This window comes from Canis lupus, chromosome 9 (genome assembly GCF_011100685.1).
Source record: "Canis lupus familiaris isolate Mischka breed German Shepherd chromosome 9, alternate assembly UU_Cfam_GSD_1.0, whole genome shotgun sequence".
NCBI classification, from domain to species: Eukaryota; Metazoa; Chordata; class Mammalia; order Carnivora; family Canidae; genus Canis; species Canis lupus.
In genome coordinates, this window is record NC_049230.1 from 5,176,284 (window position 1) to 5,202,881 (window position 26,598).

General features: G+C 51.0%; 1 protein-coding gene across 5 annotated transcripts in view; it reads left to right on the forward strand.

Annotated features, from left to right (window-relative positions):
• UBE2O (ubiquitin conjugating enzyme E2 O) overlaps window positions 1-26,598 on the forward strand; it is a 56,318-nt gene that overhangs the window by 19,522 nt on the left and 10,198 nt on the right. For 2 of the 5 annotated variants that reach the window (XM_038546515.1, XM_038546517.1), the window contains exons 1-5: window positions 20,017-20,064; window positions 23,276-23,335; window positions 23,440-23,550; window positions 25,482-25,579; window positions 26,033-26,096. In XM_038546515.1, coding sequence (XP_038402443.1) covers window positions 20,032-20,064; window positions 23,276-23,335; window positions 23,440-23,550; window positions 25,482-25,579; window positions 26,033-26,096 — 366 coding nt within the window. In that variant the 5' untranslated portion in view covers window positions 20,017-20,031. Of the gene's footprint in view, window positions 1-20,016; window positions 20,065-22,961; window positions 23,134-23,275; window positions 23,336-23,439; window positions 23,551-25,481; window positions 25,580-26,032; window positions 26,097-26,598 lie in introns of those variants that run through there. The other 3 variants (XM_038546514.1, XM_038546516.1, XM_038546518.1) reach the window with 2 other exon arrangements.

Genomic DNA, 26,598 nt, shown 5'->3' on the forward strand with positions numbered 1-26,598 from the left:
TCACGCGGCCCCTCGCGTTTCAGCTTGCGGGCAGGGCAGCTGCGGCCAAGTGGGTTCCAGGGGCACCAAGCAGGCAGCCCCGCGTGTTACCGTCCGTGCGCGTTGTGTGTGGGGGGTGGTGTGCTGGTGTGGCGGGCGCGCCCCTCGCCGCTGACGACCTCCAGAGTCTTTCCACGTGCTTGGAAACCTGCTTTGGAGAAATGTCTCTTTCAGAAAATGGTTTGCCCACTTACTTACTTACTTACTTACTTACTTATTTATTTATGATAGTCACACAGGGAGAGAGAGAGAGAGAGAGAGAGAGAGAGAGAGAGAGAGAGGCAGAGACACAGGCAGAGGGAGAAGCAGGCTCCATGCACCAGGAGCCCGACGTGGGACTCGATCCCGGGTCTCCAGGATCGCGCCCTGGGCCAAAGGCAGGTGCCAAACCACTGCGCCACCCAGGGATCCCCTTTTTTTTTTTTTTTTTTAAGATTTATTTATTTATGATAGACACAGAGAGATTGAGAGAGAGAGAGAGGCAGAGACACAGGCAGAGGGAGAAGCAGGCCCCACGCCGGGAGCCCAATGTGGGACTCGATCCCCGGACTCCAGTATTGCGCCCCGGGCCAAAGGCAGGCGCCAAACCGCTGAGCCACCCAGGGATCCCCTGTTTGCCCACTTTTTAACTGGCTCATTCGTTGGCTGCCTGGTTGACCCTGCCATTGGGTCTTCTCCTTGTCCTAGAGTCGGGGCAGGTGGGCCACTTCCTGTGGTAGGTGCTTTCTGTGTCACTGGGGTCTCTGCCGGGCATCTTGCATTACTTTGGGATTTAACTTCCTTTCCTATTTAAATAGACTCTAGAGGATTTGCGATCCTTACAAACTGAAAGGGCTCTTAGTTCTAAATCTTTCTAGAATGAAATTTTAATTGTTTTACATCTGGGGCTCCACAGTCCCCCAGGAAGAAGAAAGGGGCTGCTAACTAGGGCTTACTGGGCAGTGGGGCAAGCTTTCAGATGTTTACCAGTCACATGAATTACACATAGGATGCTAGTCACAACTGAAGTTTTTCAGAGTCAGGGCCTGTACCATCTAGTCTCCTTTTTGGTTCCCTTGTAGGATGGATTATAGTATTTCTTGTGCAGCAGGTGAAGAAATGCTCCTTGCTTGGCATGAATGTGCTTTGGTAACCGAGTCGTTTCTGTGGCCGTGTGGCAGGTCTGAGACACGGCTGTGCTGAAGCGTGCGAGCAGGTGCCATGCGTGTGACAAAGGGTGCCTGGTAACCGAGGCCAGAGGCCAGCCGAGTGTGCCTTGGCTACTCTTGCTTCACAGATCCTCCATCCTCAAGCAGGGTAGCTGTCTGCTGAGGGGCACATGTGCTGCTATTTATGTTTTGTGACTTTCTCAGTGATTGTTTTTAGTTTAGCATTTAAGAATCTAATTTAATTTTGTAAGTGTGTGAAGTGTTGATTCCCCATGCCTGTCGCATGACACTGACAGTGAGTCTCTTCCACCCAGAGCCCCACTTTGCCCCGGATCAGGTCTGACTATTGTGGTTGAATAACAGCAATCTATGCAGTTTAAAGTGTCTTTGACATTTGAATCAGAAAGCCAGTTGTCTGCACAGATAGATTCAGGTGACTGGGATAGATTCTGATGAAGTTGTACTTTCTTTTCCTTCCCCACCACTTCACATTTTAGAATAGCAGGACTGGGAGAGTCCCTCAAAGATGAACTGGTTTCTAAATTAAGTAGGTGAGTGTCGAAACTAAGAATTTCTGATTTTTTAATTTAATTTTATTTTAAAATTTTTAATTTATTTGTGATAGTCATACAGAGAGAGAGAGAGGCAGAGACATAGGCAGAGGGAGAAGCAGGCTCCATGCACCAGGAGCCCGACGTGGGATTCGATCCCGGGTCTCCAGGATCGCACCCTGGGCCAAAGGCAGGCGCCAAACCGCTGTGCCACCCAGGGATCCCTTATTTTATTTTTTTAAAGAGAGAGTGAGTGCACCTGAGCAGGGTGGAGGGGCGGGGGAGGGAGAGAATCTCAGACTCTGTGCTGAGCATGGAGCCTAACCCAGGGCTTGATTTTAGGACCCTGAGATCACAACCTGAGCCGAAATCAAGAGTTGGATGCTTTTTTTTTTTTTTTTAAGATTTTATTTATTTATTCATGAGAGACACAGACAGAGAGAGAGGAACAGACACAGGCAGAGGGAGAAGCAGGCTCCATGCAGGGAGCCTGATGTGGGACTCAATCCCTGGTTTCGAGGATCACGCCCTGGGCTGAAGGCGGCGCTAAACCGCTGAGCCACCTGGGCTGCCCAAGAGTTGGATGCTTAACTGACTGAGCCACCCAGGTGCCCCAGATTTCTAGTTTTTGAATTTGTGATTTCTTGTTTTTGTTACCTTATCATCTCTCTATCTTTAAATATGTTCCATGTTTATAGGTAAGTACCTTGCAAATTTAAGATTAAAGGTCTCTGGTTGACATCCTTTAGGTGTACATGGTAATTGAACACATTCATTTCCACTTTCTCCAAAAACGCTTCCAAAGTGACAGTAAATGATTTTTTTTTTAACTTTCTTTAATCTCTACCCAACATGGACCTCAAACTCACAACCCTGAGATCAAAAGTCCCTTGCTCTACCGACTGAGCCAGCCAGGTGCCCCAGTAAATGAATTGTTTAAATGTGTAAACCTATGAGGAAAAAGAATGGGAGGGAAGACAGTAGACAAAGATTGCAAGTTTTATTTTATTAAAGATTTTACTTACTCATTTGAGAGAGAGAGAGAGAGCACAAGCAGGGGGAGGGGCAGAGGGAGAAGCAGACACCCTGCTGAGCAGGGAGCCCCATGCAGGGCTCCATCCCAGGACCCTGAGACCATGACACAAGCCAAAGGCAAAGTCAAAAGCTTAACCGACTGAGCCACCCATAGGCCCCAAAGATTTCAAGGTTTAGAAGATGAAAGGTGAGCAAAGACTGAGCAGAGGAGAGGAAGCTCAGACGGTGCCAGTGGAGACAAAGCACTGCAGAAAGTCTCAGGGATTGGAGGCACCTGACGTTGTTGCCCCAGGCACAAGTAAGGTTTGGGCCCAAAGATGGAGGGATTAGTTGAAAGGTCTGCCTCTCCACCTGTACAGACCCTGCACTAGAGGCCAAGGTTTATGCTCTGGAGACGTTGAACCAGGGCGGCTCTGGATTCAGGCAGCTTAGACATAGCAAAGGGTAGCATAACACTGGGACGAAACAAAGGTTCAGGAGAGTCTGTACACTAAAAGGGGAAGTTGCAGCTGAGTTTCCTGCCTGCTTCCGGGCGCTGAAACCAGGCTTGAGGTGTGGGATTGGAGAACTCCTCTCTAGGAAAAACTGAACAGTGTCAGAGACAGACGTGCAGTTGGTAGGGTTTAGCAGGCCTTCAGGACAAAAGCTAGGTTCTACTCCAGCTAACGTGATCCATCCCAGTCCAGAGCCTTGCTTGTGTTCACAAAGCTTTCATCATCTCTTTATTGCTGCAACTTTACTTTTTATCTTAAGATTAGTTAGAGATTCACAGGAAGTTGTAAAACAATAGAGAGGTCCCCTGCACCCTTCATCCAGTTTCCCCCAGTGGTTGTATCTTACACAACCACAGACACTATCAGAACCAGGAAATTGACATTGGTGCACATGCAGTGTGTGTGCAGTTCTCTGCCATTTTGTCATCTGAAGTTTCATGGGAGCTCCTGGGTGGCTCAGTCAGTGAAGTGTCTGCCTTTGGCTCGGGTTATGATCCCTACTCAGTGGGGAGCCTGCTTCTCCCTTTCCCCCTGCTTGTCCCCCGCCCCCTCTCAAATAAATAAAAATCTTAAAAAAAAAAAAAGATACAGAACTGTTCCCTCACCGTAAAGATCTCCTCCTGTTGACTCATTTCAACTAGGAGTGGACAGTCAGAGGTCACTGAACAGATTCAGAAAGCCCCCAACAAAATATCAGAAAGGGAGACAGAACGTAAAGACCGCTAACTCTGGGAAACGAACTAGGGGTGGTAGAAGGGGAGGAGGGCGGGGGGTGGGAGTGAATGGGTGACGGGCACTGGGGGTTATTCTGTATGTTAGTAAATTGAACACCAATAAAAAATTTAAAAAAAAAAAAAGAAAGCCCCCAACACAAAGGGTAGAGGCTAGAACAAGCAAAGAGAAAGATGTGCTGGGAGAAACCCTCAGAACACAGTGAATATCCTCTGAGAAATAAGAGCCGATATTTTGTTGATGAAATAAAACAGAATGCTGTAAAACTCAGAACAATTAAGAGTTCTTGGTATTAAAAACATAATGTTAGGGGAGAGAAAAGAGTTGACAAAAACTCTCAGGAAATACAATGAAAACATCTGACATCTAGGAGGTCTTAAAGAAAGAAAAAAAGATGAAGGACAGAAATGTATCAAAGAAATCAGGAATGTTTCCAAAATTGATGATCATAGGGTTCCAGGATGGTGAATGGAAAAAGTTCTGATTGGCACATTGTGTAATTCCAGAACACTGGGGATGAAGCTTCCAAAGAGAGAAAACAGGTCACATACAAAAGATTGGGAATGAAGATATATCCAATTTTTCAACTTCTTGGGAAGCCAGACAGCAGTGGAGTGGATTTCCAATCCCACATGGTAGATTGAGCTAATGTAGAACCACTCCTACTCAATCACTGAGAAATGTCATATAAAATATAATATAGATTTTAAATATGTAACTAAGCTTATAAGAAAGCAAAGGGATAGCAAGAAACCAAAATCAATGAGAGAATTTAAAACCAGAGCAGAGGAGCCTGCTTGATTGCGGCATCTCTGGAGGGTGTTTATTGGACCCTCACAAAAATAGAAGTTTGGATTTTAATGATCATGGAATTGAAATAGAAATTCGCCTCAAAAGGCTAGTCCCTGGTGGAAAGAATAAAAGGAATTCAAGAATATCTCCCCTGTGGGGCTGGAGAAATGGCGAAGAAGTTTATTTAATATATGTTTTTAAAGATTTATTTAAGTAATTACTACACTCACCATGGGGCTCGAACTCACGACCCCAGGATCAAGAGTCACAACGCTCTTCCAACCAAGATAGCTGGGCATCCCAGCAAGGAAATTTATCATTGCCCTATACTTGAGGTATTGGGAGACGTCTCCTGTGAGCAGTTGAAACATCCGGGTTTGAATTCTATATTTATAATTCCCACGTGTTTCAGGAATCCCTGCACTAGCACCAGCCTGGCACCAGGCTGTTGATACCCTTGGAGCTCCTTGTCAAAGGTAAAGCAAAACTTGTGTCGAATGACCCTTCCACAGCACAGGCCACTTGGAATCCTACCATTGCCACAAATGATGAACATTTTAAACCCCAGGTAATAGAAGAGAGTACAATATATAAATGTTTTAAGTAAGTAAAGGGCTGAAGGAAAGCATAAGATGATACATTTAAAAGGACTTTTTTTTTTTTTTTTTTAAGAACCTAGAACTCCAGAATGAAAATTCTGATTGAATTTAAAACCCAGTGGAGGGCAGCCCCGGTGGCGGAGCGGTTTAGCGCCGCCTGCAGCCTGGGGTGTGATCCTGGGGACCCTGGATCGAGTCCCACATCGAGTCCCACGTCAGGCTCCCTGCATGGAGCCTGCTTCTCCCTCTGCCTGTGCCTCTGCCCTTCTCTCTGTGTCTCTATGAATAAATAAATAAAATCTTTTAAAAAATAATAAAAAATAAAACCCAGTGGAAGTGTTAAAGAGCAAAGTAGACACACGCTAAGAGAGAATTACATGAGCCAGAAAATAGATCTAAAGAAGGGAAGTAGAGTTTACCAGAGAGAGAGACTGTACACAAGGAAGAGAAGCAACCAGCAAGAGCACAGGATGAGAGGACCCAGGCTGTGTCTAATGGGAGTTCCCCCAGGGAAAAAAAGCATCTGAAAAGCAGCTTGGGGAAAAAAATACAGATTACTCCCAGGGTTCACCAGGGAAGCCCAGCAGGGGTCTAAGTCATAGCTTCGGGGCCAGACAGGAATGAAATGAACTCTTCAGCATGCTCAGGAAAAGACGTTAACTTAGTTTTCAGCAACCCCCTTACTCAGTAGTGGGAACAAAATGAAGGCATTTTCACCGAAAGAAAAAACTAAGTTTATTCACTAACAGACCTTCCTTGCACTTGAGGAAGAAGGAAACTAGACCCAGTAGAACAGAGTGGGACAGAAAGGAAAGTTGTAACCAGGACAGTGGGAATGTGTGGGTGGATCTCAATAAGCATTAACTTAGGAAACTGTGAGCGCTACTCATTTGAGAATTTAAAACTAAAATCCTGACAAACAGTGGAAATGAGAGTGAGGGGATGATTTTAATGAACACATTCTAAGATCTTTGAACTGTTTGGGAAGAGTAGGAGGGATGTTGATGTGCTTCAGCCTTTCTGAGTCAAGTAAAGGTATTAAAATGTTAAGGGTAACCATTAAAAAAATTGAAATAGGCCTGCAAGCTTTCAAACCAATACAGGGAAAATGCTCAGAATTATAAAAACTAGGTCATTCCTCTAGAAAAAAGAGAGCAAAGAGAAAGTATGGTAGGTAGAAGGCACCTAAAGGTAATAGTAATAAACCCACATGATCACAGTAAATATAAACAGAGTAAAACATGCCAGTGAGGACAGGTTGGAGGACAGTAGAGCAAACCCCTCAACATTTTGAGGGAAGGGACACCTCGGTGGTTCAGTGGTGAAGCGTCTGCCTTTGGCTCAGGACATGCTTCTGGGGTCCCGAGATCCAGCCCTGCATCCGGCTCCCTGCAGGAAGCCTGCTTCTCCCTCTGCCTGTGTCTCTGCCTCTCTCTGTGTGTCTCTCATGAATAAACAAAATCTTAAAAAGAAAAAAAAATTCTGAGGGAATTCTGAATTTGGGCACATTACCCTGCAGGCAATTTTTGCAGGCATCCAAGAACGGGGGGCAGGGAGGGGTGCTTCCCATGGACCCTTTCCCTGGAAGCTGGTGGGAGGCATGCTTCACCAAAACGAGTTTTCTGGGATCTGGGAAACAAAAAATCCCTTGTTTCTTGCTGCAAAGGAAAGCCCATGTTGGAGAGGCAGGGTGGAACTCTCTAGGAGGATGGTCTCCAAGAGACGAAACCCAGGGAACACCTGATGGATTACTTGAGCATGTTTGGAGAAGTTACGGATAGGTTTTTGACAGTCACCACCAGGCACGAAGGTTGTGTGTGTTCGCAGAGTGCCCCTTGGTTCAGCTCAGAGCTCTGTTTACCCCCTTAGTTTGTCTTGTTTGGTCAGAGCAGTGGAACTGTTGGAAGGATGGGCTTGAGGTACGGGGCTGTCAGAGGGAGGGGAAGAGACAGTCAGGTAATGTCTGCCGTTAACAAATTAGGACTCAGAGCTGCAAGCATACTGAACACTCCGCTGAATATTCTCCCCGCTGGGAAAGTAGAAAGGGGTTGCCTCAGCGGCACACTATTGAAATAGTAAGATGGGGCTGCTATTTTGTGTTGTTATGCCTTTGGTGCTCTTGTTTTTAAGAATTCACTGGTTTAACCAACACTGTTCAGTAGCAATACAACACAAGTCGGGGGCGCCTGGCTGGCTGAGTCGGTTGAGCATCCGACTCTTGATTTCCGCTCAGGTCTTGATCTCAGGGTCTTGAGATCGAGCCCCAGTCTGCGTTGGGCATGGAGCCTGCTTGGGATTCTCTCTCCCTCTCCCTCTGCTCCTCCCCTCCCGTTCTCTTAAAAAAAAAAAAAAAAGAAGAGGAAATACAGTATAAGCCACACATGTAATTTCAGAGGGTTTTTAGTGGCCACATTAGAAAAAGCCAAAAAGGAACGGGTGAAATCAATTTTATTAATTTTTATTCAAGCTAGTCTAGATCCGGGATATGTCAGCATGCAAGGGCTATAACCTGTTCATGAGGTGGTGTGCGTTCTTCGTTCTCGGCTTTGACTCCGGTCTGTGCTCTAGCATATCCCCTCTCACACTTGGTCACATTGCAGGTGCTCCATAGCCCAGTGTGGCCAGGGCTTGCCTGTGGGATGGGACAGGTCTGACCCAGGAACCATGGAGAAGCCCATTCTGGAGGGTTGCTCCTGCCCCTGGTTTCTTTCTGTGGCGCAGCCATCCCTCCTTTAAATTCTCCACAGGCATTTGCAGTTGTCGCGCGTTCTCATGGAAGGTCTAGACTCGAAGACAGAAATAATCCTGGGCTTCTCTTTTCTGTCCTAGAATTTGTTTCCCTCCTTCCTCCTAGATCCTGTTCCTAGTGCTGCTCCGAAGCTTCTCAAAATTCTGTACATTGTGTGAGTAGAATAATCAGAACTGGGCTTAAAACGTTGTGGACAGGCTGCCAGACTCCGCGCAGTGAGGCCGTCTGTCCCCCTTCTAGGTGGCTCTGCTTTTCCTGTGGCTCTTGCCTGTTGGCTCGAGTGCTGCTTCTCAGATCGTGGTTACTTACCTGTGTGGTTCTTTCTGTGTGGACACCCCGCAGAACGGTCACATCAGACCAGTAGGCTGCTGGGCTGGGGTCGGGAGCTGAGCCGGGCTTAGGAGCTGGGGGGTGGGCCCTTCGATGCTGCCCTCACCGAGAGAAGGTGGTGGGGGTCCCAGGGAACCGATTCTGGGCTTGCCAGCTGTGGGGTTTCTGAACAGAGGGCCTCCGATGTGCAGGTTCCTGCACAGATGCTGTGGCCTAGGCTGCCCCTGTGGCTTCACTTTCAGGCCTGAATCTTCAGATTCTTCCTCCACCATCTCTCTGGCGGCTCCTGGGGTGCCCCCTCACATCCACCATGTGGGTTCCTGGGAATGTGGCGGTGAGCAGTGCCTGCCCTTGCGGGGTTCATGTTCTACTGAGGCAGAGAGTAACAGATGCAGGAGGAATGGCGAGTGCTGTGGAGGAAAAGTGGGAGTGTGCAGAGAATGTGTAGAGAACAAGGAGGAACAAGTCCAAATGGGGCGGTCAGGGAAGGCCTTTCTGAGTAGGTGACGTCTGAGCCGAGACGTGAGTGCAGCCATCTGGAGAAACATGAAAGCCACGATTGTCCCCTGTGGCAGCTCCTACCGCCCCTAGCCTAACACCAGCACGTAATCGCTTGTGGAACTACCTGTCCTCCCCACCCTTCCGTTGGCTGGGCTGAGGCTCTCTTGTTACCCAGTTTCACTGGCATCAGACACAGCATCTTGCATCCTAGCATTGTGTTGGTGGTCGCATGAGTGGCTGGATGGACGGCCTGCAGTCGATCCAGTGAGCAGCGTGTCCTAAACGTGAAAGGAAGCAATCGTCTGGAGCCCAGACTTCCCTGCAGGGCAGACCCTGGCCCAGCCCAGCCCCTGCGAGAGGAGAGACGAGACTGGCCTGCAGCCTGAGGAAAGTGGGTCAGTGTTAGACACCCCCATCACACCTCTCCCCGTGTAGCTCCTCAGCAGTTTCTGCACGCCGTCTGTCTGGGGACAGTTCGGGCTCCCAATGAGTGAAGTCAACTCAGAAACGGTTGAGAAAGCATGGGCAGGGGGCACAAGGGGGAAATGGTTTTTGATTACTTACTAGCCACCGTGCATGTCCTGGCACCTCCTGCAGCTTGCTGCAGTAGGGACCTCAGAACCACCGCTGCAGGCCAGCCTTCACCCTCTGGCGGCTCTGCTGGCCCGTGTGGGACCGCAGCGGGGTCCATGAGACATCATCATCTATCTGCCCCCGTCTTCCTCCACTTAGCCCGATGGTCCTCGAGAAGGTCTGGGTGCAACCTACGACACAAGGAAGGATTCTTCAGATGCCGATCTTCTGTTGCCTTCTGGTTCTTCTTGAGCCTGCCAGCCAGCCCAGATAGGGGAGATAGAAAAGCTGAGATGTTTATCCCGTAGAAGCTGTAACCCATACCCCAGAAGGTCTCTAGCCCTTCTAGACACTTGGGTTCGGCTGTGGGGCACTTATAGCTGCAGTTGTTCCCGTTCCCTGTTAGCGGGCCACAGGGGATGTTAGAAGTAAGTCTGCAGGACCAGTAGATGTATCCTCCTTACCTCTTTTTCCAGCGTGTGCTGGTAAGTCCTTTGCACTTTCCCAGCCATGCCAATTATGATGAATTCAGGCGGCTAAATATTTGTGCTCAATTTTGTTAGAAATCTTTGCTCAGAGGGAGGCTACCTGCCTCTGTCCTGACCTAATTCTGGTAACACGGGGAACTGAGGAAAGGAAGGCTTGGTTGTCGTGGTTGGCGCTGCAGTGGCAAGGAGGCTGTGTCTGCTGACTCCCGGTAGCGAGGTCTGCCTGTCTGTGGCCATGGCATTGACAGCGTGGATCAGGCCAATTTGGAAGGCAGTCTGCAGTTTGGGACCATCTGGCTGTCAGGACCATCACTGATGCAAGGCCTAGCTTGCTTTCTATCCCAGGGTCTGGTCTGTCTTCCTCCTTGGCTTGCTGTGCCTTTACTAAGCTCCTGCCTTGGGGGTGCGCGGGGGGCATGTCTGCAGGGTGTCTTGGAAGATGTTTTAGAATTGAGGAGAACGGGGGCGGGGGGGGGAACCATTGGCATTTGGCATAGTCACTCTGGGGAAGGACCATGAAGCCTGCCCACCCGCCCCGCCGGGATGAATTCAGCTCACCTGCTGCGGGGGGGCTCAGCTGTGTATCCGGGGAGAGACAGCCAGGTAGGGGTGGGGGGAGTCTGGCCGGTGTTCTCGGTTCTGCCCTCACCGGATAAAAAACAAAACTCCGTGGGAAGATCAGCCACCCTGAGCCCCACACACTCCACCCCTACTTCAATGAGAGCCTGGCCCCTCAGCAAAGAATCAGCCTTAGATCAGGGCTCTGCTGTGTTATTTTTACTGCCTTTTCCTACCATATTTGCATTTTTAAAAATAGCAGTGCTGAGTGGATCCCTTTCAGTCTGAGTCTGCTTCAGAAGGTAGGATGCATTTTGCAGAGTGTGGCTATTGATTAGCAGCTGATTCTCAGTGTTTGGTAGCCTGACCCAAAGAAGATGCAGGTGTTGTGGGTGGAGGTAAAATTGGATGTCACAAGCCACTGTGTAGATGAGGTGTCAGCTCTTCGCTGACTGAAGCTTATGTCATCTTGAAGATGATGTCATGTTTCTGTGGGCTCACAGTAGGAAAGGTGAAAACAGGGAGCAGGACCATCTGTAAGCTGAGGTCCTGGTGGCCATCTACACATCCCCTCGAGCCTGGGCGCTCTTTCTCAAATTTGGAGCTCTTACATGTGGGCAGAGCCACATTTTATGTACCAGCTTGTCCCATCCAGAAATTCAGCTCTAACAGTTAAGTTCATATGGCCGCCTTCCTGCCTGGAAGTCTTTAAGGTGGCTAAGCCTTGTCCCCCAGGTGTCCGGGGGTATATGCTGGCAGTATCTGCTTTTTGCCACCTTGGTAGCAGCCGGCCTGGGTCAGGCCCCCTGTCTCTGGTCAGTGGGGGTTTCGTGCTAAAAGCTGGCACGGAGCCTACTGGCCTAGACTAGGGTCTGGAGCACCTGGGCAGAGGTAAGTCAAAGTTGGGGCTGCATTGTTTTGATGACCTGGTGCCTGTGTGTCTGTTCAAGGGCTGAACCATGAGAATGTCAGGGATAACCGAGGTGAGGAGCCGTAATCAGTGGAACTCACTTTGTTGATGATTTTATTTTATTTTTTTAATTTTTTAAAAGATTTTATTTATTTATTCATAGACGCACAGAGAGAGGGGCAGAGACACAGGCAGAGGGAGAAGCAGGCTCCAGGCAGGGAGCCCAATGTGGGACTCGATCCTGGGTCTCCAGGATCACACCCAAGGCCGCAGGCGGTGCCAAACCACTGCGCCACCGGGGCTTCCCTGTTGATGATTTTAATACCCTGTTTTTGCATCTTGAGCCTCAGATATATATGTTTAAAGTATTTTTTTTAAGATTTTTTTTTTTGAGAGAGAGCAGGAGATCACAAGCCAAGGGCAGAGGGAGGCGTGGACTCCCCCACTGAGCAGGGAGCCCACTATGGGACTCCATCCCAGGACCCGGGATCATGACCTGAGCTGAAGGCAGATGCTTCACTGACAGCCACCCAGGCGCCCCAGAGTCTGTTTAAAGAGTGCTGAGGGTTCTGACGAATACCTGCCTTAGAACTTAGTCCTCCTCTTGAGACCTGCTGAGGCCGCCTCTGTCTTTCCTCGTAATCTTCTGTTATTTCAACACTGCTAAATTGAATATTTAGACTTCCTCCACTCTCTTGTTATGGGTCCATTTGTTGGTTTCCACCAGTTGCCCTTCAAAAACCAACATGGTGGGGATCCCTGGGTGGCGCAGCAGTTTGGCGCCTGCCTTTGGCCCAGGGCGCGATCCTGGAGACCCGGGATCGAGTCCCACGTCGGGCTCCCGGTGCATGGAGCCTGCTTCTCCCTCTGCCTGTGTCTCTGCCTCTCTCTCTCTCTCTCTCTGTGTGTGTGTGACTATCATAAATAAATAAAAATTAAAAAAAAAAAAAACCAACATGGTAGTGTGTGTGGTCAGCCGAACACCACCTTGCAGCTGCTGATTGTAAGGCCTGGAGTCTAAAAACGGGTGTCTTGTAGTGCAAGTGAATTTTGATCTCTTGCTCTCAAGAAACGTCCTGGTTCAGGTTTGTGAAAATATGATTTCTGGCTGAGAGGTCCTTCCTGCGTGGAACCTAGAGTTGCCCAGAAGGAAAGAAGTTTCATGCCTTAATTATACAGAAAAGGTCACTGGGAGGCGTAGGTTCTATGTCTTGTGTGCTGGTGTTTTCACTACTATTCCCTGAACCCTCAGGGGCACCCTGGAGCATCATGGGGTGGGGAGGCTGTTCTGGTCCCTGAGCTGGGATGGTTCTGTGACTATCCCTGCACATTTCTTGTCTGAAATGAGAAGCCCTTCCCTTTGAGGCGGCAGTGAGGCTTGAGTGAGGTCTGTGAAGCACCTAGACATGCCTTCCTCCTCCTCCTCCTCTTCCTCCTCCTCCTCCTCTTCCTCCTCCTCTTCCTCCTCCTCTTCCTCCTCTTCCCCCTTCTCCTCTTCCTCCCCCTCCTCCTTGCACCCCTCCCTCAGGCCTGAGATGACCTGTCTGCTGGACCCTCTTTGTCCAAGCAAGGCTGTTTTCTCCTGCGTGCCAGAGCCTGGGTAGCACTAGCTGCTGCTGTTAGCGTGGCCCCTGCACACCCAGCTGAGAGCACTCTTTCCCACATGCTCTGATTCACTCTTGGTCGGATCTCTTCATCACTGTGGGTGGGTGTGTCTGCACTCATTAAAAGGAGGGTAGAATTTTGACCATGTGAACAAGAACATGGTTATTTGCATACTTTAAGATTTCCTGTGGGTTTTCTTGAGATAGCTCTCCTAGTGTACCTAAAATCTTTTCAATTTATAAAAGACTTTTTAGTAATGGCATCTAAATCAAGATGCACCCTTACATTAATTTTTGTGTCTTGTTTCAGCCTTTGTAAACACCATTTCATGTGTTTGCTTTTTCCAACTGAGCTGTAGGTTCCTCAGAAGAGAAACTGTCAGGAGGCTGGTTTAGGCTATGCCCCAGTGTGCCTGGCATGGGGCTTTCTCTGACCTGGCATGGGCCAAGGATATCTTTCCATTCAGCCTGCCCACTTGGGGGGGGGGGTGTCTGTGGGGATGCGTGCTCCAGACAGGCCGCCCATGTGGTCCCTCAGCAGTGACAGCTGTGGGCAGTTGGTAGCAACCAGGCCCCCTGGAGATGTTGCAGGGAACGAGCTCAAGCCCAAAGAGCCTGGACAAGCCCAGGGCTGTCATTCCAGATGAGGCATCTCGCGCCCAGGTTGGTAAAAGGACTCTGCTCTCTGGCTGTGACAGAGAGGTGGAGGGATTCTTCCCCCAGTCTCAGTGATTCTGCTGTTTTGTTCACAAGTATTTCCAGTCCCAGCTCAGTAAACCATCCCATCCTGACATGAGTTGCTGTGGGTGAGCTTTGGGTAATTGACGTCAGGAGGGAGGGCAGTCAGGGTTTTTCAGACTTAATGACTAAACCAAGAGCCATTCCATCTGTTCCAGAGTTTCCAGGCCATTTGGTGACCAGGTGATGTGCAGTACCTCAAGATAGGTGTTTATTTCATCTGCCTTGAATTAGCAACCGTGGGTATTGGAGAAGCAAGCAGAGGTTGGTGTGGATTCAGGAGGTTATGTCTTCCACACGGGATCCCTTGTGGTTGAGAGTGGGCCTGGCCTGCCCCACTGGACTCAGAGACCGTCCCTTTGAGCTGCTTCTCTTTCCTTTTTGCCTTTAAAATGCCAATTAGAGTAGCCAGCGTTGGGTCATCTTTTCAGAATGCCCTCCTGGGGCTGGACTGGGACAGGGCCCTCCCTCCTTCTATCCTCATACCCTCTCTCTTAAGACCTTCTCTTAGGTGAAGACAAGGTGCTGTGCACATAGGTCACCTGGAACGAGAGACTGTTCAAGTATGGATTTCCAGGCCACTCCCTAGCCCTGTGGCCTGGGAGTCTGCATTTCAGGGAGCTCTGGGAAGATGGTGGAGTGCTATCAGGGGCCACTCTTTGTCAGCACAGCTCTCATCACTTGAGGGCCATGGTCTAGGCAATGCTTGCCCAATGAGGAAAAATAAGTTAACAAAACCATGGCTCTGGAGTCTTGTGGCCAGGGTGGTCTCAGGCAGTTCACCTACTTCTGCAAGCCTCCAGATTCCTCTGTGGAGTGAAAGCACGGGTGATGGTGGTGCCCCGTAGAGGTTGTGGGTTTGGAAGAGGCTGAGCACGTAGGCCTCCTGCCTATACTGTACAAGCTCACTAAAGGCCTGTCATTGTTCCCTGAGCTGACCTGACATCAGAGGATGTAAGTGGGGTGGAGGTCTAGAAGGCAGTGTTGGGCCCTGAGCCCTCTGCACCCAGACAGTGGCCTGCTGCATGCATGCTCACTCCCAGGGATGCCCGGCAGCCCCAGGACAGCAGCCTGGCCACAAGAACAGACATGAAGTCATGTTTACTGTTTACTTTTCTACTTTTTAGTTAAACTTCTTGAGGAGGGAGATTTCCTCCTAAGGCTTCCCATTTGTACCCTCCCTTCAGATCCAGAAGGCCCTGGGCTGCTTTGTGCTTTTTAAAGTCAGGTAGACAAGCCTGGGGCCGAGACTAGAGGTGCAGTGCCGGGTTCTTTCTCCATGCCTCCACCTCTTGCCACCAAATGCACAAGCCACACCCCAAACATCACGGCATCTGCAGAGACCCAGCTCTGCTGCTGAGGCTCCAGCTGGCCTGCTGCCAGGCGCAGCTCCCCAGTCCTGCCCCCTCACTTAGTAGGCAGTTGGACTGGGTCCCCTTACTCTGTCCCCTGGGGCAGGCTGTGCCTCCAGGCCATTCCAGCAAGCTGCAGCTGCATTTTCCAGGCAATGATGCAGTCATGCTGCATTGCCCAGCCCTGATTGCAGCTTTTGATCTCGGGTGTGTGATGAGAGGGGGGTCCCAGGGGATAGTGCTGCCCTGGGGGGCTGAGAGTACAGAGGCCTGGTCTATTTTCATCTGAAGCCAAGGAGGTGGTGAACATCCCTCACCTACATCTCTGATGGTTCCTATACAGCCTGGCCCTTCCCACCCTCCCCCACCTACTGTCCAGAAGTAGGAACTTTTGTCTCCCTACCCAGCTAAGCAGTACATGAACTTCTGTATAAGTTTTCACGTATTTTCATTTTGTCCCCCCGTCTAAATACAAGGCACATTCCTACAGATTTATATTCTTGTCTCATTCTCAATCTATAGGAAACACTAGAAAATTGTGGAATTAATGGACCTGAGTCTGGTTTTAGCCAAACTTCTGGTGAATGGTTTCTGTAGCACATGATTGACAGAATTTTCTAGTTAGGGACACTGACCTTTGTCTTTTCTTCCATTCTGCCCAGACGTTTCTAGCTGTCCTCTCTCTTCCCCAGGCATGTGAGGCCCTCTGGCCATTTGTGTTTTGCTGGTAAAACCTTCTCTCCTCAGGTGGGCAGCTTGCTGATTGTTGGGTTGTCAGGGGCTAGCCACATGATGGTCAACTGCTCTGAGAAAGTCCTTACCCAGCCATACTCTAGAATCACTGACCAGTCATATCCCCCGGCCCCATGTAACTGGGAACTCGGGCTTAGGAAGAAGCCAGAAGAGGAGCCTAGCTCTATCCACAGTGCCATTTCCTGCCCCTTCTGAAAGCCACCATGCTGACATCTGTAAGTGATGCCAGAGAGAGTTCGTAGTACCCGACCCCCACAGTGTCTGGGTGCAAACATACAGATCCTGGGTTTTTTGTTTGTTTGCTTGTTTTTGGCTCCAGACCAACTTCCAATGAGAAAAGAAGCCTCTCTCCCCTTGGTATAACTGGCTGAAACCCTAGGCAGAGAGAAGCAGCAGAGCTGGGTACAGAGACTGGGCAGGTAGGGTGGGGGCTCTCAGACTTCTTCGAGTGACCCACCGGAGAATGCACATTTTATGTCATGGCCGAGGACACATGTGCATTATATATTGCACCTAGAAGGGGTTTCCCCAAATGTACCTGGCCTTACTGTGTGTCATGCGTGTAGATACTTCCTTTTTCCCCCCCTAGTGTTGGCCATGACCCCCTAAATTGATTTCATAACCCACAAATGGGTCACAGCCCACAGTTTTGAAAAACACTGCTGTAGGGAGCATTCCACTCTAGGATTTCCAAAACTTTTCCAGAATTCCTCACTGTAGCATACAGATTTCCAGTCCCGCATAAGTAGCTTCTCTGCCCACCCAGTTGTATTTGCGTTGGCAGGGGGGAGAGGGAGGTTAAGGTCACTGGGCCTTCCCACTCCTCACCCATCTCTGTGCCGAGTCCTTGTAAAATTCTTTCAAAACAGTGTGCACTCCTTATTTTACATTTGTATGTTCTCCTCTAGCCCTGAATCTACAGGAAGCTCTAAAGAAATTAATTGACCTCAATTCTAGGTTTTAACAAAGTTCCTATTGAATGGTTTCTTCTGTTCTCACCCCTGTCAAAACGAGCCGGGCTGAGGGGCTTCTCAGCCTTAGGAGCATCTGTGTGTGCTCTCAGGCGTCTGCCTCCCCCCGCGGTGCTGCTGGGGTGCGGTGCTCGCCATGGACTGGAACCCACGGACAGTGTGGCTAGGCCCTTCAAGCTTAGGGACAGACAGCGTCAGAAGTATCTGTGACTAGGGGTGGGGTGGGGGTCTGATTAGGAGTCCCTGGGGTCCCCAACCCAAGTGGAATCCCTGGTGACCTGTTTCATCCTTCTCCAATGTGTCTTGGACTCACACTCCACTCACACTGTTGGCAGGTGGCAGGGACTGTGCTTCGCAGATTGTTCCTACCCCCTTGGGAGTAGTAAGCCTTTAGAAATTTCCAGTGCTGGCCTGACCTCATATTCCTTTCAGGACTCTGTCCTTTGAGTCCTGGCTTAGGGAAACAGCCTAATTCCTACTTGTGTCGGCTGGGCCACTTTTCCCCTCCTCCCCAGGCAAAGCTGCGGGGTAGCTTGTTTTTCTTTTCTGAAGAAAGAGTCTGGTTTCCTTGCTGAGCACTTTGAGGTTTCTGAGAGGTCCTCCCGAGGCCTTGGGCCTGGCTCAGTTCAGCGATGTTTGGTGAAACCTCACCCTGAATACAAACCTGAACCTGGACCACTATAGGCTGTCCCTAGTTTTCCACTCGCTCACCAGGGCACAGTGTGGGGCTGGCGGTCAGCTTGTCCTTGTGATCTGAGGCTGTGCAGCCCCCCGTGGATGCTTGGCACGATGCTGAGCTTTTTGAGTTTGAAGCTGTTCCCAGTTGTAAGTTGAAGGTCTGGTATTGAGAACATTACTGTTTTCCTGGAAAGACAGGCTTGGTTTTCCTCCGGTGGGTCTGAAGGACGATACCCACATCTCTTCTGTTTTGGCCTTCCCCAGAGTCGGACGGTAGATGACAGTGGTCGAGTGCGTGGGTTCCAGCCTTGACACAAATACTGAGGCACCTTGAAGCCCCTCCTTTGCCTTTCATTGGGAACTTCCTGCCACTTCCCTGTCACACCGGGAGCCTGGTGCTGGTGCGGCTGATGAGGAATGAAGCCACCTGTGTTCCCCGGAGCAGGTGCTTGGCTTCCGCTGAGAAGGCCAGCCCTTAGGGCCACCCACCAAATCCTACGGATGTGATGCTCAGATCCACTTGAAAGTAGTTTCTTGTATCAGCTTCCTTTTATTTTCAACCTATTGATCAGCCTCAGTTTGTCTTTTTATATTCATGAAACAAACTTATACAGCGACTTTGGGCTCCTCCAGGTCAGTTGAGAGCAGCGTTATGAGTGAGGATTTGGATCAAGGGTTGTAGGACCTGCTTTGTTGCTGCTGTGTGGTCAGCAGTGGGCCTCGAGACTGCAGCTCAGGGGAGCAGTGTGCACCTCAGTGGGGGCAGGAGGAGGAGAGTGATCTTCCCGGTCAGAGCAGAGCTCCGTGGAGCTGGACTGGGAGTGGCATGGAAGTGCCCGGCCTCGCTGCCATGTTGCCTCTTCCCTGTGATTTTATTGCATCCCGACCACGGGAGGCACCTCATGAGCTCTGCCTTCTGAACATATCCGGGGTGATCCTTTCCCCCACCTCTCTGGTCTCAGCGCACCATTCTAGTGGCAGCCTCAGGGCTTCTTGCCTCAACGCTGCAGATACTTTGGGCTGGATCACTGTCATGGTACCAGGGCGGGGGTGGGGGTGTCCTGTGCATTATTGGATGTCTAGCAGCATCTCTACCCTCTACATTATCAGAAACTCCCTTTGGTAACGGCCAAAAATGTGTCCAGACAGTCCAAATGCAATCTGGGGGCAGAGTTGCCCCCAGTTGAGAACCACTGGGCCAGTTGGTCTCCCTACCCCTCTTTACAGCATGTTTTTGGCCCCCAGCACCTAGAGGATCCTTTTAACATTATCGCCACGCGTACAGTCTCCTCTGAGCCCTGCAGGGGTTCCATCTCAATGAGGATGGAACCTCAGGTCCTTCCTGCGGTTTTTTCTCTAAGGCCTGAATGAAGTAGTCTCATCTATGCTGCCCTCCTTGCTGGTTGTTGAACACACAGAGCACATGAATCTTTACGGCAGCCCTGATCTCTGGTCAGATGTCACCTTGGAGTGGCCTTTCCTGACCAGCCATTTAAAATAACTCACTCCTGCTTTCTCCCGTTCCCTCTCACCCCTGCCTGCACTGCCTTGTTTTTCTGTATGGCTCTTAGCACCACCTGATGTGTGTGCGCACACGCAAGTGCGTGCATTTCCTCCACTGTGCTAGAATGTAAGCTTTGTGAGAGCAGGCACTTGTCTCCCCAGCGCCTGGCACATGGGAGGTGCTCATTGTTCAGGTGAGTCACCTCCTCTGTAAAGCCTGGCTGTCCTCCAGAGCAGTGCCAGCATCCCTGTCCCTGGAGGGCAGAGGTGGTGTTGGATGCGCGTCTCTAGAGCAGGCAGGGGGAGCAAAGGATGTCCCACAGTTGTGTCCCAAAATTGTCTGAGGTAACACATGCCCCCTCCCTTTTTTAAGGATTTTATTTATTTATTCATAAGAGACACATAGAGAGGCAGAGACACAGGCAGAGGGAGAAGCAGGCTCCACGCAGGGAGCCCGATTCAGGACTCGATCTCAGGACCCTGGATCATGACCTGAGCTGAAGGCAGACACTCAACCACTGGGCCACCCAGGTGCCCTAACACATGCCCCTTTTATTTATTTATTTATTTATTTATTTTTAATTTTTATTTGTTTATGATAGTCACAGAGAGAAAGAGAGAGAGAGAGGCAGAGACACAGGCAGAGGGAGAAGCAGGCTCCATGCACCGGGAGCCCGATGTGGGATTCGATCCCGGGTCTCCAGGACTGCGCCCTGGGCCAAAGGCAGGCGCCAAACCGCTGCGCCACCTAGGGATCCCCACATGCCCCTTTTAAAAGCCATCCATAGCCCCTTCTCACTCAGAGACACGTTAACATTTTGGTGTCGTATCTTTTTTTATTTTTCTGTTCAGAATCTTCTGACAACTACACTCTCCCTCAAGAAACGCTGAGAGTCAGCACCTCAGAGGTCGTTGAGCATTCTAGAGCCAGTAATGACAGTCATCCCCACCTCAGATCCCACCCTGGTAAATTTTTTTGTTTTGGGTTTTTGTTTTTTGTGTTTTTTTTTTTAACTGCAGTGAGGTGCACCTAACAGAAAGCCAGGGCTTTGTCTGGGGACTAGTTGAGCTCCAGAGTCATGTTTCCGTGGACAGGTGCCACGCCCTCTAGTGCTAGTCCCAGGCACCTGCTGTCTGGGCGCCGGATCCTTCCAGTCTCCTGTCCCAGAAAGGAATAGAATGTTGAATGCCTTTATGACCAGGAGAGGAATCACTGTCTTTTACCACGTGTGGACCTGCCAGAAATAGGTTTTACTCTGCTCCTCTCTCTGCAGCTCTGGGGAGGGATGAGCTTGTGTGGTTAAGAGGATGGTCTCCAGCCAGGTGCCTGAGTGCAAGTCAGGGTCCACCTGTGTGTCGCTGTGTGACTGTGAACGAGTTTCTTGTTTTCTCCCCGTTTCAGTTTATTTATCTGTCAAATGGGGATGACAGTGACAGTATGCCAAGAAAACTGAAAACCTCTTGACACGTAATAAGCACTATTTGCAGTTGGCAGAGGTGTCCCGAGCCCCTGAGTCTTCATGAGCACAGTGATGCCCTCCAGAGTGGGGATGTGGGGAGCCTTCGTGATGCAGGGAGCACAGAGAGGAAGGGGCCATTTGGAAGGGACTGTGCAGGGGAGAGGCACACAGATTGGAGAGGACTCACTTGTCTGGACGAAAGTAGTGCCCCTGTGGGTGGGGACATAGGGAGTTGGGCAGGAAAGTTGTGAAGGATGAGGGAGACCCTTGCAAGTTGTCCAAAGCCCTTCTAGACACTCTTTGCTCATTTTCTGGAATTCCCAAGGGAAGGCAAATAGCCAGAAGAGTGGCCACCACACCCCTTTCTTCTCCCTGCTGCTCCCACTCTGCTCCGCTCCTAACACTGTCAGGGCTTGGGAGAAATGTCCCTCTCCATCGTGGGATGTTGTTAGAAGAGCCTGAAGACCAAGCCTCACGGTGGAGCGGACTCTGACAAAAGACAATGCGCAGGTTGGGAGAGCCACGTCCAGAAGGCAGTGTTAGCTCATCAGCCCCAGCGCCCCCCAGCGCCTGCCTCCCCAGGAACACGGGGAACTGCGACCTGCCGGCCTCAGCACAGGTTCGCAAAGGCAGGAAGGAGAAAACATGCCCTGGCCTTGCAGTAATGCCAGCCTTCACTAGCGTGCTGTTCCTACTTAAGCCTCAGAGCGGGAGCCTCAGTGTCCCCTCTGCACCAGGGTGCTGCGAGACTGGGCAGCGTGCCATCTAAGACCGCAGTGATTCAGGATCTGTGCCTGTGCCACTCCCTTCCCTACAGCTCTGTCAGGGACCAACACAAACCCCAGGGTGGGGACACCATCTGCAGACGCAAATTGGGGCTCTTCTCAGGGATCCCTTAGCAGGCGAGGCAGCCTGCCTGAGACTGCAGGTCACACCAGGGATTGGTGTCCGCCCTGCCCCACACAGAACAGTCCCTCTCCCATTGGATTTCCTGGCACTGCAACTTTGGTTTCTATGGCAACTTGGAAAAACCTGCAATTGTGGCTTTTTGAAGTCTAAAATGGGAGCAGAGGTTTGAGATAGGGTGGGACAGCACTAAAATACCACATCCCAGACCAGAGCTTTGGGCACAGAGGGTTAGAGCATGGGAAGTTCTTGGAGTTAGAAAAGTGGCACTGTCATCCTAGCAGACCCTGAGCAGAGCTCCACGTGGCCCCTCCCCGCCTCCTGGGATCTTCGAGCAGAGGGAAGGAGAGCCTGTACACACAAGGTCTCCAGCCTGTGCCTTGCAGGACAGTGGAGTCGCATGGAGTAATCACATCTGGCATTTGCTGAGCACTTACTGTGTGCCGAGCACCCTGTGATCATCTGCTTTCGTTGCCTTATTATCTCCTCAACTGCTCCGAGATGGCTGCTCCCACCCCATTTTGTACATGTGGACGGAAGTGATTTGCCTGAGGTTTCAGAGCTGACATGGCCAAGTGTCTGGATCGTGGGCTTAGGTTCCTGTGTAAGAAAATCTCTATCCCTTGTCAATGGTGGAGCCCATTGCTCCCCCCCTTCACTTTTTTTGGTTTTCTTAAAGGTTTTATTTATTTAGATCACCTCTCTACACAGCGTGGGACTTGAACTCACGACCCCAAGACCAAGAGTCACGTGTTCTTCTGACTAAGAAGTGCCTCCCCTTTAGTTTTTTGTCAAGTCCTGTCCTCGTGATAGCCGGGTTGTCTTAGCTGTCGTTACCACAATTGCAGGGATCTTGAGCCAATGCCTTCCTTTTTTTAGTGTCTCAGTTCTCTTTCCATGGCGGTCACCTTTCCACGCCCGGGGCCTGGGAGTGGGGCCAGTGTGACCTTGAGGAGTCTTAGATTGGCTGTTGTTTGAGAGACCAGCTCTTGCATCCCTGTGGTTTAGGATGCTGGAGGTGCCCCCCACAGAAGGAGGTGGGCAGTCATGGAGCCTCACCCCATACCCTGGCTTAATGAAGAACCCCAGGTTTGCAGAGCCAGCAAAGAAGACAGGCTGGCCTGGCGGAGAACCATCTTCCTCCTGGGCCATTGGTGGGGGCTCCAGGGCCTGGCACAGGGAGGGGACAGCTCTCGAGAGGCCCCAGCTGTCCTCAGAGGCGGCTGTTGCTGGGCGTTGGTGGAGGGATGGGTCAGGCTCGTCGTGCGGTTGGCTGGGCTCCAGGGCCGGCCACCCTGAGCAGCCGCAGTCCTCTGCAGCGCCGCAGATAAGGAGCGGGCCGCGGCTGGCTGCGGCTGGCCAGAAAGGATAGCCCAGATTAGAAGGTCGCGTCGGGTGATAGCGGCCTTCAGGGTGACCCACACAGCCCAGTGTCACGCTCCTCCTCCACCCCCCTGCGCGGCGCTCAGCAGCAGGGCCAGGCAGGCACTCGGAGAAAGGAGGAGGAGGATTCCGCTCCCGGCAGAGTGCTTTGCTGTACAACAGACGGCGATTGAGGCCTTTGTTGAAATGAGGCCTTCTATGATCCGCAGGCTTGTGTGGTCGCAGTTACCTCCACTTGCGGTGTTTGCCTCCGGTTGGGCCCCTCCGTCTGGGTGCGATCAGAGAGGTGTGTGGCGTTTGCTAAAGCCACACTTAGGATTTGTGCATTGGGCGGTGTATAGGCTCACACCTCAGTGAGAAATTGGAAGAAAAATGCCCCCTATACAGACGTCAGAGGCCCTTCTGTCACACCGTGTTCTCTTTCCCAGCTGAAACTAGAGGACCGCTCCGTGGTACCCCGGGACGTGGTCCGGCACATGCGATCCACTGTGAGTCTTGGTGCGGGGGTTGCCTGGGGAATTGTCTGGGCCGGGTCTGCCCTGGTGGCTGGTGCTGTGCGCCTGCTCGGGCCTGGATGCCTTCTCCTCCCCAGGACAGTCAGTGTGGCACCGTGATAGACGTCAGCATCGACTGTGCTGTCAAGCTCATCGGCACCAACTGCATCATCTATCCTGTCAACAGCAAGGACCTCCAGCACATCTGGGTGAGCAGCCCCATCCACCGCCCTCTTGGGGTGTCTCCGGCTTCTGGCCAGGCCCTCAAGGGGGCTTGTTTGTGTGTGCCTGAGTGGCGCTTCTTGCGAGGAAGCCGTTGGAATGTGAGGTCGAGCCACATCCCTGGGCCTCCAGCATGGACTGCTGGTGTGGTTTTCACTACTTAGCTTCCTTCCTTCTCTCATACTCACTTTTGGAAAAACAAATTTCTTCCTTAATTTCTTTTTTAAATGACTTCAGACTCAGGAGAAGCTCTGAGTTCCTGCATTCCCGGCACCATTGGGCTCCTTGGCTGTGAGCCTTTCCCTCCCTTTGCCCCGTCACCTTCCTCCTCCGTTCCCCACATTTCCTTCTCGCTCCCTGCTCTTCTGTCTGAAACCCTGGAAAGCAGGCTGCAGATGGAGCACCCCGTGGGCCCTAAATACTGCAGCACGTACTTCTTCCAAACAGGAGTGCTCAGCGCCCAGTTCAGGAAGTCAGCACTGGTGCGCTGCTGTCCGATCACAGACCCTGTTCAGCTGTCCCAGCAATATCCTTTCTCCCCCTCTGATCCAGGATTCCATTCAGGAGCACACTTTCCATTTAGTTGTCAGCTCTTTGATTCCTCATCTGGAGCTGCTCCCCAGTCTTGCTTTGTCGTCCTACCCTGGTACATTCCACTGGCTGACCCCGAGCATGGACCTCTGTGACATGGCCTCCTGACCAGACTCAGGCACCTGCATCCTTGGCAGGACCGCCCAGGGCCCCCTGAGCTCTTCCTGAGCCCTGATGTCCAGTGGCCACAGCGGGGGTGTCCACTCTGACCTGTTGTGTTGGTGCTGCCACAACCTTCACACCTTGCAAGTGATCCTGTTTTGTGAGATGTTCCGGGATTGCGCCAGTAACCTGTCACTTGTGAAACCCCGATCCGCTGGCCTCTGTGAGCCACCCTCCACTCCCCCCACCCACCCACCCAGCCAGCCAGCGCTCTGATGGTCGCTGAGGGGAGCTGTACGATGCCGACGTTCCTCCTCGTGCTCAGGAGTCGGCATTCTGGGCAGTAGAGCTTCTCCTTCAGCCTCATTTATGTACTCATTTGTTTTGTACATCCGCGTGGACTCGGAGATTCCTGTCTTACCCAGTCGGTTGTAATCTGTGACTGCCATTATTTGTTTTGTAGCTGAAATTATCCCAGATTTAGCCAGTGAGAGCCCCTTCGAGCTGACATCTGTGTCCTTTTGACATACATATGCCCATCTTTTTTTTCTTTTCCTTTTTAAGCGCTTTCTTACTTTCTACCTTTCCTGCTCCAGCCCTGGAATCATTTCTCCAAAGAGCCTTGGTTCCTTTCAGAGGAGAATGATATTTTAAAAACCAAGATCTAGATGGAGGCTAGGTGTACTCATTGCTACTAGGGCCTTTCGGGACAGCACTATTGTATGGACAGACCGTGTGTGGACACGGACAGAAATGCGTGTACATACATGTAGGCACATCTGAATTTGTCAGTACCTCTTCTACATAGACATGAAGATATGTGAGTTTGTCCGCTTCCCCCTTTCTGTATGAGTGAGTCCCTTCCCTAATGGTAAGAAACTTGGTTCTTTGATATCCTCAGTGTATTAGTTATCACTTTACTTGTCCATCAACTACCCTCCACCTGCCACCTCCACAGCTCACTCCTATCCAAGAGTCCTGTGTCCATGGAGGCCCCAGGGCCTCTGCACAACTCTCGTTGCCATGAAGCAGCCCCTGCTGCCTCTTCTTTCACCTCGGGGAGGGAAGCTGGGATGCAGCATAGAACTCTTGGTGGGGAAAGCCAGTGGCCGACTGGCCCAGGCAGCCATCTGGATGCCTCATGTGTCTCGGGGCAGAGAGGAATTGGTGCCCTGCACACCAGTGTTGCCTGCATCTCTCACACCCCTGTTCCCTTGGTCTGCAGCCCTTCATGTACGGGGACTACATTGCCTATGACTGCTGGCTGGGGAAGGTGTACGACTTAAAGAACCAGATCATCCTGAAGCTATCCAACGGTGCCAGGTATACCTGGCCATACCTGGCTGCTCTGCAGGGGCCACCTGGGGAGGGGGGCCGCCCATGGGGAGGAGGGGCCAAGGATGTTTTTTCCCAGAGCCTGTGACAACATGAGCTCCAAGCACTGGGTCTGACCCTGGGCTAGTCTCCTGTTGCCCTGGCCTCATTTAGAGTGTCTGCTAGGGGTGATGCTTTATTTCAGACACCTTTTAATGGTAGTGAGCAGTCACATATGGGTTAAGGTCTTATTTGTTTTGAGGGAGTTACTTGTACCAGTGTAGAGGCCGAGCTGTGGGCAGAGGATGATTCACACCATTTTAGGGCATGCCAGCATATTGATGCCTCTCGATAACTCCTTTTGATACTGGTCAGCACCATAGCGTGTCCTGGGGCCATGCCTCCCCTGAGACTCTGTCCTTTTGCCCCGTGAACCAAACCCCTGTTCATTCACTATTTCAGGTGCTCCATGAACACAGAAGATGGCGCCAAGCTCTATGATGTCTGCCCCCATGTCAGTGACTCTGTACGTGTGCTCCACCCAGGCAGGCTTCTTGCGGGGGCAGGCTTGGGGGGACAGGGTCTCATGTTCCCTTGCCCTCTGGGCTGGCCAGGAAGGATGACCACTTAGCAAAGAGCTGGGAGCTAGCCTAGGCTAAGCAAGTGCTGCTTCTAGGCAGAGTGGTTTCCCACAGAAGGGGTAGGTATGCACCAGAAGGTCCTAAGGTCTGGGCATGGGCAGGAGTATTAGAAGGTTTCTTTGCATTGTGTTAACTGGATCTCATCCTAAAAAACATCCATTCTTTAGTATTAGAGTCTGTACACTGTCATTACGATATGTTACTTGAGAACAGTAATGTGTGACCATTTGCAAATATGGGGGGCTGGCGAGTGCATGATCAAACAGGTTTGGGGACTATTGCCCTCTAGAGTCCTTGCAGTGTCACCCTTGGCCGACAACATTGACATGGCCTGAGAGCTTGTTAGAATGAGTCAAAGGTACATTCTGGTAAGTTCTCTGGGTGATT